Below are 12,522 nucleotides of genomic sequence, written 5' to 3' on the forward strand. Positions count from 1 at the left end.
CATTTTTCCTCTCTGCAACAGGACTGTCCTTTGTAATTGAAGGGGTCTTTGGTACCCCTTTGGTTGTAGGTTAAGAGAGGCTGTTTTCTCAAGGATTTTTTTACTGCTGTAGAACTACCTGAGCAGTTTTGGCATCATTCATCTGTTCGTGTTGCACACATGGAAAGAAAACCCATGCATAGCTAAATATGATATCCCAAAAATCAAATTAAAAAAAACAAAGGTTACAAGACATAATTACTTTAAATATATTCCTTGTCAGTGACGCTAGGATGAAACAAATAGAAGACACCATGTAATGTGTTTTTAAACACACTACTTCTCTTTTTTTAAGACAGCAAATACAACCCCTTTTTAAGTGGTTTCCTATCAGGAAGGGCGACAGTCAAGAAGAAAGGTGATAAATCCTGTGAGTGTATGCGGAAACTCAGAATCTCCTCCACTCACCATGGTGTGCAGCCAATCTTTTCCCCTTAAATTGTTCCCAAATTTTAATTCTGAAACACTCAGAAATGAAAACATTTATATCAAACCTGTACGCCTTTGTGGGTAAACTGCTATTCATGTGAATAAGACATTATCTACATTTATACTAAAAAATTGTTTATTCTGCTGCACCCCAAACGAGGAGGGGATAAATACTCAATTATTTTTAAGAAAGATAAACATTTTAGGCTAGCACAGAAACTGAGAAAAAGTCTGGTTACCACACATTCTTTGGCAAACCTGGAGACTTTGCACAAGCTGATAACAAGTGGGATGTATATTATAGAATAGGGGGAAAAAAAAATCACACTGATAGACAATAAACATTTATTGATCTTTGGCTTTAGAAATTGTCCTATTTTAGATATGGGAAATACTATATAAAATAATGGAATTTTTTTTTAAACCTAGAGTAAATACTGTAAAACAGTCTATCCTTTTACAGTGCAGAAATGCAAGGCATGCAGAGTACATGTAGGGATACTAAAATACTGTATGAGCATCACTGCAGTAGACCTTAAATATCTAACATGGATCAACGCTTTACAAAGGCAGGCAAGTTGATGGGGCAGTTAATATACAGCAGATATCACAGTTTCTCTTAGATTTGCTGTGGTATTACCATTAGTAACTAATAGATATAAATTTAATTTTAATAATCTGTGCATTACAAAAACAAAGTTAAATTATAACATTTCAACAGAATGAATGGGGAATAAGAAAGTATAATCTTGCTTCACTTTGGAAAATTTACTGATATTAAAGTAATTTAAGCGTTTAGATGACAAACCAATTCTCACTATTTTCACATTAATAAAATGCTGCCTGATACATGGTAACATTAAGCAGGACAAAACCAGCTACTTAAATGCTCTACAGTAAAAAAAAAAGTAATATAACTTCTTACACATAGTGTAAGAAAATGTTTAGTAAGCTTACTGGAGCAAGTTTTCCGAAACAGCGTACTATATACAGTACAGATTGCTACAGCCACTTTTTAGAGCTAAAAGCTCAAAATGCTTTTATAAGCCTTCCTCAGAGGAAGGCTTCCTTTGGTAGATTTGAATCAACACCATCTCAGCTTACAAGCACTTCACATTTAGAATGCATAATTAACTCAAGAGTAGGCACCTGCTGTTTCCTCACTGTTTTAATTTCCCTGCTGAACCAGACCAGGCAGGTTTCACCTTCAGCTCCTGCCATTCTCGGAGGCGGGGGAGCAGCTGATAGATAAGGGTGGTTTTGCTATTCAATACCCTAACAGCATTCTACAAAATCGGTACAAGGCGTAACTTGTGCCCTTTCTTTTGGAGCTGCTTTGCTCGGTGCCAGCCAGCGTGTTACAAGCCGGCTCTTTTGTACTCTTTCTGCCCCAAATCCAAGTGTATGTGGCCAACTTCAGCCTTTCTGAGCTCAAGCAGAACTACTTACCTGGCTGAAGTCACCCATGTGCCTGCACAACTGGGGCGTAAGTAACACCCAGGGTGTCACTACAAAACTTTATTAAAAGTCAACCCTTTCAGGATTGTGTAAGTCCTTTCCCTCAGTCATCGAAAAAGAAAACCGAATGCATAGGTGACAGTGGGGTGTTATATTACCAGTCAGGTAGTGGGTGAAGCTGTTAGATTATCATTAAAGTAACAGGAAGGGAAAAGATTTCTTCAAAATCTTATTTGCCTCCAATGTGTAGTAACCCATAAACACACATGGACATTCTATATGCCAAAAACTGTAAGGAAACAGTAATTTTATAGCAAATTCCATTTTAAGGGCAAGCAGTTCTTGCATTTTCTTTCCAAAAGTTAACCGTCTATTATGTAGCAAAATAACTACAAAGGTACATGCAAGAAATTTAAAGCATGTCTTCTAGAGACCACCCACATTTAGGCACTTGTCTACAGTTTACATAAAGAATGCAATGTTACCGTAGGTTGTTTATTATTTGTAGTAACTGTACCTAAGTATTATCCACAACAACTAAAAAAACCCACCACACCAACAAATGCCCACAAACCCCCAACCCAAAATAAAGCAACTCCCCCGCTTTTCCAACACGTGCTGCACTCTCCTGTTCACAGATCCCGATAAACCTCTAAAGCATAAAGCAAACAAGACAATTTGTTTTGAAAGAGCAGGTAATACAACACCAGTCAGGACAGGTCAATATAACACAACAACCATTTGCCACCATCTTCACCGTGAAACATAACGGTCTTAATACTTGTAAAGCTGCAACTATAAAAATTGTATTTTAACAGTAATTTAGCAGTAAGAGGAAGCTAGAATTTACATAAATAACATCAGAGTCTTTCCCATTTAGCAAATACTGAAATGAAGGGAGAGGAGTCTTCTGTTCTTAGGTTTGTTTTAGAATAGGAAGTATTATGCGCTTTTCACTTAAAAAGAAAAAAAAACCACAACTATTAACAGAATAACAACACTGAATTTATGTGTGTTCCCAGCAACAAAGAGATGTATTTAAAGTAAAATATTTACAAGATGTTCCCTGCGCAATTTGTAACAAGTCTACCTTATGAGAAATTTTAGACTTAAATTATTTAATAGCATCTTTACATTAATATTTGCTCACAAAAATGGGAAGACTGAAACATTTGACAAAGTTTCCTGCGACTGCTATTACAGAGTATTTCTCCACATGTATTCTTCCTAGAAAACCTTACATAACTGAAAATGTGCCAGATTGTTAACAACAGGACAAAGGAATGATTGAAGACAGTAAAAATAAACACTGTTTGTTGGCACATCATGACATGGTATGAACTGTACTTACAAAATAAAATTTTTGGTGCATTTTTCTTTGTCCTAAGTTTTTATCAAAAATACTATAAATATGCATTCTTGAAGCTTAGAACATATATGGAAAGCAGAATTACAATGAACAGAGGAAAAGAGAACAAGGTTGACTTTAAGCACAAGGTATTTTAAGCCAGGTTTTAAAAAATACTTAGCAGCATCATGAAATAAATAGAAATGGCCTACAACTAAGATGTTTGTAAAAAGCTACTCTCAAAACTCTGAGGTGTTTGTTTGTTTTATAAATAGCAGAGTCACACGGATAGCATGTCGTTGAGAGAAATGCTGCATATCTGAATAAGGATTCTTGACTGATGTGTGATCACATATGGAAAAAGTTTGGTATTTACAGGTGGATTTCACATTTCAATATAAAACTGCATACTTGTTAATACTTCAATCTGGACATAAAGTTTAAAAAAAAAATTAGTGTAGAAGTATTTGACTTCTAGTTGCAGGCACTGATATTAATTCAAAAAATGAAAAGATGATCCATGGTACTAGGATTAAAAATAATTTCCATTAAAAACGCCATTGAAATCAAAGTTATAAAAATACACATACACTGGCATGCAAAACAATGTCCAGTGCAGCATTACTCTCCTGGCAGTCCACAGTGAGAGACTTGAAAAAGTTAAGTGCAGCATATACAGATGTCAGTAAAAGCAGCCTTGAAATAACATCTTGGCCTCACGATCTCTCCCACAGAGGAGGAATACCTTTCAGTCTAGCATTAGGAGATTAGACCTGCCACCCATTTCAGTGCATGCACTGCCAGAGCTACAAAGCATGGCAGACCTTCCTAAAGAACTTGCAAAAAAATCACTCTGAAGCACAGCCTGACTACTCTGCATCAGCTTGCTTAACTAGATCAGACATTTGGCTTCAATACTTGTTGCCCAGATGCTCTTTAGAGTAAGTATCAGTGAGGTCAAAATATTGCTCTTCATTTACCATTTGGGATTTAGGACTTAGGCTGCAAATGCTGAAATTAACAGTCTTATTTACTCGTAATGGTAAACATTCATATTTAATATTTGATTTAGGATACAAGTGACCTGCTGTTGCCTTCCTCTATTAAGATTTTGCTCAGCCACAAGAGAAAGGTTCCTCCAAGAGAACACAATTTTCTTTGGCCTCATTTTCATTCAGTGCTTCCATTTTCACCATGCACTTAATTCTTCAGTCTTAACTAAAACATTCTAGTAACTTTCTAGTGACAAAATGAAGTGTGGGGTTAAGTCTAGAATCTTTGTAGCTGACAAATAAATGCACAACTAGTGTCATATGACACAACATGAAGCATAGCATTTAAAAACTGTTTTAAGTCTCTGCAGAAACAAGCTAACATTCTAAAGGAAAACAGGGGCCTTTGAAAATAAAGAGGCATAAGGCCTTTTACCTTGTAGAACCTTCCAACAGCTTTAAGATTAGATACTATAAATTTTCTATGCGGTAAATCCAAGACCTCTATTACCATTTAGCTGTAGTTACTGTGAAAAAATGCAAAACTTTTAATTGTTCCTTTGAGGTTAGTTGAAATTTCTGTACTTACTAACTGTTTTATACACTGAGTTATGCTACCTAATTTCATGTCCATGCATCTTGGTGGCATTTTTGTTCGTAGGCGAGTTTGACTTTAAAACTTTAAGCACGCATCTCTATTCACACATCCTCCAGTACTTGTAACTCAAAGAAGGTGAAGAACAACTGCCATAGAAATTAATTTTCTAAAGCATGTCCTTCTGTACAAGGATGTTCTCTTATACCTATACTACCTGGTTTTCCCCCCATTACTTTATCTGTTGATTCTTATGCAAGAGAAGTCTGGAAGAGGGAAAACATGCAGCTAAAAATACCTCAAAACCTGGCAAATCCTATAGCTTGAGAAGGTATCAAAACAGGACAAGTGCTGTTGCAGAACATCACCTGAAAAGTGGAAGAATAGACTTGTTATAATCTATTCTCCTTTTCCTAATCAACTTCTCTAAGCTCAGAAATAGCCCAAATGTCATGTTTGGACTTCCCTGAACGTGCTGGAAGACTTGGATTTATCACTACCTTAATACTTTGCCTAAAGGGACTTCCATAATAAAAGTGCAGTGCTTAAATAATCCTTAACAAGTTTGTTTATATGTCAGGTGGAATTCAAAGTTATTTAAACTACTTAAAGGAATTAGTCCTTCAAAAATAGATTAATTTATACCAAAACAATAAAAATCACAATACAGTCCTGAACTCGTTTAGACCAGTCAGTCCTGTGCAAGGAATGTAGGGAAAAAGCTGTGGATAGGAAAAAGGACTCAAGCTAACAAGTCACAGTACTGGAGTGAGAGAGGAAGATCTGAAATGAGGAAGAAAGAAAGAAAGAAACATTGATTCTTTGTCAAAGGCACCTTTCCTTCCAAAATCTCTCAGAAATTAAGTAGGTAGTAGGCAAAAAGCAAGACAAAATGTTTAAGAATCCTGAATAACTACTAACCTTTCAGTCATGCTTTACCTGCTTTTCCACTTCTGCAAGATGCTTTCCTCCCCCCTCGCCCCCCAGGTGCTGATAAAGGTGTCCATGAAAAAAAAAAGCATTTGCCAGCTCCTGTTTTAAAGAAACTTACTAAAGAAGTGAGCAGATACTCCTTTGAAGTTTACATAATATACATGGAAGTCAGGGCTATCAGGGTTGCTATTTTACTTTAAAAGTCACTTTTGAGCATATCAAGTAGCTGTAGGAAGCATTGCTCACAACCATAGCAATATGCTCCCTCTAGTTTCACTGTCACCTCACATTTCAAAGGCATTTATTGCTATATTTTAGTTTTTAATAAGCCTTCTAGACTCATGTAAGGATTAAATGGATACAAAGAAAGACCATCCCCACTCAGATCAGATTGCTGACCAGAAGGTCAACCATTCAGTTCTGCGGAACAATGAAACAGCAATGGCCAGAAGCGTTGATCTTAATGTTAGCAATATCCAGGTGCCTATTTTTCACTGTGATCAGTGTGACGTCTGGAGAATAAGACAGCATGAGCTCTCACCAAAAGCTCTGTGAAGCTCAGCTACACACACGATCAATTACCTTTTCTGAATGCAATATTATATAACTACAGTTCACTTACGAGCTTTCAGAATAAATACCTACGCCAACAGAAACTGTCACTTAACATTATTTTGAAGTCTTCTCCAGCATCCAAAGTTTATTCCTATGCTTCAGATTGCAGCAATAGGTTATATCTCCTATATAGTGAGCTTCCTGAGCCAAGTTCACTATCAGAATCAAACTGCACTACATTGTTTTATTTTCCTGAATTAAACATTAACATTGGATACCTAACTGTAACTTAAAAAACTGGTCTTATTAATTCTATTAGTAGTGATACATCCTGAACTAATAGAAAGTGGGTCCAGTACTACTGGACCTGTCATATTTTGTAAGATATTTCCTATGAATATTTTGAGATCTGAATCTATGAAGTCAAATATTATTCTTTAGGCCAATTCACACAGTTAAGTCTTTGTCCCCATTAGTTATGAAAACTTGGCATGAAAAAACAAAGCTTGCAGAACCAGTAGCACTGAAACACTATACTGCAATGAAACCTGTAGAATCATGCAAGGCGTTCTCAGACATCCCAAACACATGCGGTAGGTACTAGCTGGTGTACACAAATGTTTCCCTAGTATCAGTAAATGCAATTTAAGAAACAAATAAATAATTTAAAAGGCATTCAACATAGTAAGACTGTTTATCACCAGCTTAAATTCTTGATTTTCTGCATTGTTGACAGTTTGTTTCCCCATATGGTAGGTTTGCTACATATTAAATATTTAGTTAAGCTTTTCCATTTATAAATGCTTATTATATGCCAAAGCTGTACACAAATTCAAGAGAAAAAGAACAGTAACATAAAACCAGCTAGTATTAGTTAAAAAACCCACTGACCTCTGCAAAGTGTAATATTAACTTTTTAAAAAAGCTGCTGCATATAAATTCCCATTCTTATTTTGCAATTACAGAAAACATCTGAAAAATTGTCATTCTACCTTGTTTTGCAATGGTTTTATACTTGGAATCTATCCCTCCATTTAAGCAAAACTTGTAAAGTTAATGCTTTGCTCCTCCTTACTATAGCTGTTTTATTATACAGAAAATCTATTTCTGAAGCAAAGAGATATTAGTTATTACTATATGGCCAGGTTAACACAGATTAGAGTGGCAAAAGATGACAATCTGACAGAGCAGAAATTTCAAGATTAACAGTTTAAGTAGATCTTTTCTTCCAAAAGAGTCTAAGTTCTTTAGTATAGCTAAGTACCTTTGAAGAGGCACCAAAAACAAATAGCCCTTTCAACTGAACTTTTAAAAAAAATTTAATTTTCATTTCAAAAGGGATCCTGAAATTACTAGATACACATACATCCCTCTTCCATGGCCCTGTAAGATACATTCAGTAATTTAAAATAAAGATTCCATATTTTATAACTTCATATATATTATATATTTAATATATAATATATATTTTATGTACATTACACAGATACATACACTCTCAGTCAGCAGGATTAAACTGTTTTGTTTTGAAATGTTTGATTGGTGTCACTAATCTTCTTTTATTATTCTGTGAATTCAATGGAATTTATCTATTACCTGAAAAGAAGAAATTTAAAAGATCCAAATGGAATCTGTGGATCAATATTAGCACCAATACAGATGGCCATTACTTCAAAATGACTGCAGGGACTGAAATAATATATTTATAATTTTCCTCTTACTGCACAAGCATTCCTGCAAAATATTTAGGCAGCAATACCTGTCAGGTCCATATATCTATTCCTGTTAAATTTAAATTTTATACAACTTTCCTTACTGTAATATACAGTATCTCTTTTGTCCTGTTGGATTATTTCATTTTTCATAGAGAAAAGTGATCGATAGCTATCCAACAGAATTTTTTTTAAATCCCCTCTCTCCTTCCATTGTATGGCTCAGTTTCAAGATTTAATTGATAGGCAGCCACCATCACTATAACCAGTACCCTTCTAACACAGTTCAGTCACTGACTGTTGATGCTTAAAACACAAAGTTTTGAGGTTGGCTTGCTGTTTATGGAACCAAGATATTCAGAGGTCGTATCTTTTCAGCACACTCACCACCACCTGCCACACAATAACATCAGTCAGACCCGATACTATAATTCAATTAGTTACCTACCATTTGGGTAACAAAAATTGCAAACCCAGTCACAATTTTAAACATTATAAGAATATTCACCCTGAGAACACAGAGGAAGTGTTTAAAAAAAATTGATATGTTTTCTCTTCATATATAGTTTTCTTCTCTTCTCTTCATCTCCTCTTGGGTAGCTGGGTTTGTATCTAGTATTTGACCTCACACTTGCTTTGTCAGTTGACCTGTTCACGCCACAGTCAGGTACTGGTGATAGAAAAGCCCAAAAAGGCTTGTAGAAAAGAGGCAAGCAGCAATCCACCAGGTGAGGAAAGACAGGAGTCCCCGGAACAGGAGAGGAGTGAAAATATTCTTTAGGCTTCCCAAAGCCATTGTTATTTGTACTACAGTTACTTTCATCTTTCCATCAGCAGGTGGAGACTCAGAATAAACTGAACTGGGAAGCAGACTGTTTTCTACTGGAGTGTCAGAATTCAATTCCGGGTAGATGCCCCAAGAGTAATTACCTGTTAAAAAGAAATGAGCAACAGATTTTTGTATAATTAAATTCAATTTTTGTTATTTCTATCACTCTATAGATCCTATATATATTTTTCACACACACAACAGAAGAAAAACATTGAAGTTCTTATAACCTAGTAAACACTAACTGTATTCATCTGCATGGCTTCCTGATCATACTAGTAAGCTATTAGGGTAGGATTCATCTTACCTTTTGACATCCTAACATCTACATGTGATACAGTTGCCTTGGGACCCCTGTCAGTGCTGGGTACGATTCATCTCACCAGATGTAGATGTCTACTCCAGAACGGGATAAATCACAGCCTAATAAAATCTATGTCTTTCCGTTGACATTTTGCAAAAAGAATGCCATGACTGCATGGCAGGCTGTGAAAGACAGCCCTCACAAGAAAGAAAAAAAAACCAAAACCAACCAAAACCAGAGTGACAGCAGATCTCCCAGTAATGAAATGAACCCCATACCTCGCAATTTCCATTTAAAAATCCTACTTAAGATTGAAAAGCTGAAAAAAATTCCTTTAACAGATGCTCATAAGGTTAAATCAACAATGCTTTATACAGATCACTTTTAAAATACTTTTAAAAAGACAAATATTTCAATAGAAGTAAACAGCTTAATTGGTTGTATTACACAATTTCTCAGAAATAAATCAAAAAAATTAGCATATCATTGAAAGATGTCAAAAGCAGCAACACAAGAGGACTGCTTAAAAGCAGCACATCAGTATGTTTTAAATTGCAGGAAACTACAATGTATTTCTGTATTGCAAGTACCTGTACGTTCTAATTCTCTTTAGTAAGCTGAAAATATAAAAGTTCTGTGTAGAACAGAACACATTTTTGTTGATCCAATTTTGCCTACCTAGTGTTTTCAAGAGCAGAGTTGTGTGAAGGAGCATTACCAATGGTGCAACATACTGCAGTGCAATTACACAAAGATAATAGAATACCCGGGCCACCTGGGAAAACAGAAGAGAGTAATTCATGAGTTCTGGCTGATCAAAGCAAACCTTTATGAACATGCCTAGGAAAAACAAGCAATTTATTAAAAAAGCAGTACTTATGCATTAATGCTGTTTTAAAAGTTTTCTAGCACATCTTGGCATGTGACATATTATCTTCAAAAGACCTAATGAAGAAATCCCTATAATGAACTCTACTTTCAGGACATTTACAAATCTGAGAGGAAATAACTAAAAGCATCAGTTCTGTTAAAACAAACAGAATCAATTTGCTTCTGCAAACTACATGTCATCATTCAAAGATTCCTATTTCAATACACCAGAATCAAAGCTAAATATAAATTTAATTTTTAAAGTCCACAGTGATTTACAAACTAAATCCCACTTCAAAAATGAAGTAGTAGTCACAGTCCAAAGCCTCATAAAAAGTAAATGAAAGTTTGGTTAATATTGCAGTCCTTTTTCAAAGGCAAGATATTTTTAAGATTTCCAACTGTGAAACACCAGTATTTTAAAAACAGTGACAAGATGATTTTTCATTAACAGTTGATCTACAACAGCATTTAAATGGTCTTTATTTCAGGTATACATTATGGTTCAGTGAAATCCACTCAGATTTATCCCTCCCCCTGCTCCCAATCTGTTCCATCGTTCTCAAGATTGTCACATTATGTGTTTTATATAAGCTATTGACCTAAAAGACTAGACTAAATAAAGAAGGAAAAAAGTCATAAAATCAATAGCAAGCAAGCAATGAAATAAAACTAACTAGATTTTAGAAAAAACAGAATACAGAGTGGCAAAAAAAGATAAAGGCAGACAAGACATTTTTGGAAATATCACTAAAACCTCAAAAGGGCTTTGTGATGAGCAAGCATCAAAAAACTAACACGAGAAGAAAAAGTAGTAAGACACTGACAGAAGAAAAAGCATGAGACAAAAAATATTGTAAGGTAATTGATGGAATATGATAAAAAGAACAAATTAAGAAGTAATGATCACTGTAGGATGAGATAGGGAAGACTTTACTGGCAGAAGTTCCAGAAGATGATAAAGCAGACATGGCTAGTAAAACAAGACAGGACTTCATCTAATGGCTATGGCCTTCTCAGAGAGAAGATATGGAGATACTGGATAAATGGATTTAGGAAACACCACATGAAACATTATTGTTGTTTTATAGATAAGATGAATGCTCCCAGAAATAAAATTATGTGTTCACAGCAACCAGAACAGTTCTATCCTAACCAGTTGCTTCTACCTGTATTTCCTAATCTTTTTTCTGAAGCAAACTGCTAGCCACTTTGTTCGTAAATAACTACTGCATAGTCCCCTTACAACCTTCTGATGTTCAGTGAAGCCAAGGGCAAGATTATAAGTAATAGTGACAATCCTAAGAGAGGAATCTGTCTTATAGCATACTTCAGTATTCCTCCTGGAATACACCCCAACTCAGCAGGACCATCAGGCAGCACTATCATGCAACACTAGAAATGTAAGCTTATTTTGCAGGCAACACACAACACCATTCTACAATAAGCTTAGGAATTTCTAATTCTTCAATTGGTTGATGGTATGTTTTATTACTTTTCTTACCAAAAAAAAAAAAAAGTCAAAGAAATTTTTCCTTTGCCACAGTAACAAGATGGGCAGACAGTTTTTTAACTAGCTTGTGCACTTGAGAGTGGTCTGACAGAATTAAACATGTCATTTTATCCCAAAATATAGCCACCTTATCTTGAAGTTTGCCTCAATTTAAAAATCATAGTTGGGATTAGGCAACAGTATTTTAACCTTCTATCTAAATTCAACTTCTTTTTTTTCCCCATGTTGTAGGTACAGATCGCCACTCACTCTGTGCCCTCCCCAAGATCTATTCATGCTGAACAGAAACACATCACATTTGTACATATCTGTAAAGAACAATTCATGAAGGGAACTTTTATAACAACTTCTGAATAACTTCAGACAAGCTATCTGCATAATACAGATGATACATCTCTGCATATTTTTGGTTTGCAGAATTTCTCTGCAATGGTGCTACTTTTGTAGGAGATAGAGTTTAGGAAGCTTCATTCAGATTTCAGGTCTAGTGCCACAGAAGACATAACAAACTGGAAAAAAAAAAAAAAACATTTGTACAGACAGAGCACTCCAAATATGTAACTTCAGTGCTACCATACTTACCATTTTCTGTAAATCAACCATACTTATTCTGCCAGCTTCTTTTTTCATCTGATCCACGCTTTTCTGGGCTAAATTCAGATAGGCCTGTAAATGATGACGCATCATAGCCAACCGTAAAGCACACAACAGGATTATAATCCACAACCTCACGGTGTCAAATGTATCTTCTGATATTCTGTGGATTAAAAAAAAAAAAAAAAAAAAAAAGAAAAAAAGGGTAATGCTGTTTTCCAAAGGTCACTCTACTGGTACAGAGTTGTTTGTATCATCTGTAATGAAATACTGAAGCATATTGTCAAAAATACTTAACGCACAATCTACAGTTAGGAAGTTCTCGTGCAAGTAATATTTACTTTTGCCCTC

At 35.2% G+C, this 12,522-nt stretch overlaps 1 protein-coding gene across 3 annotated transcripts in view; it reads right to left on the reverse strand.

The window, feature by feature from the left end:
• Positions 1–799: 799 nt before the first annotated feature.
• Positions 800–12,522, reverse strand: part of TMEM161B (transmembrane protein 161B) — a 49,747-nt gene continuing 38,024 nt past the window's right edge. For all 3 annotated transcript variants that reach the window (XM_075021854.1, XM_075021856.1, XM_075021853.1), the window contains 3 exons: positions 12,160–12,334; positions 9,873–9,969; positions 800–8,991 (listed from right to left, as the gene is read on the reverse strand). In XM_075021854.1, the coding sequence (XP_074877955.1) occupies positions 8,714–8,991; positions 9,873–9,969; positions 12,160–12,334 (550 nt within the window). In that variant the 3' untranslated portion in view covers positions 800–8,713. The remainder of the gene's footprint in view (positions 8,992–9,872; positions 9,970–12,159; positions 12,335–12,522) is intronic.

Source organism: Buteo buteo, chromosome Z (assembly GCF_964188355.1).
Source record: "Buteo buteo chromosome Z, bButBut1.hap1.1, whole genome shotgun sequence".
Classification (NCBI taxonomy): domain Eukaryota; kingdom Metazoa; phylum Chordata; class Aves; order Accipitriformes; family Accipitridae; genus Buteo; species Buteo buteo.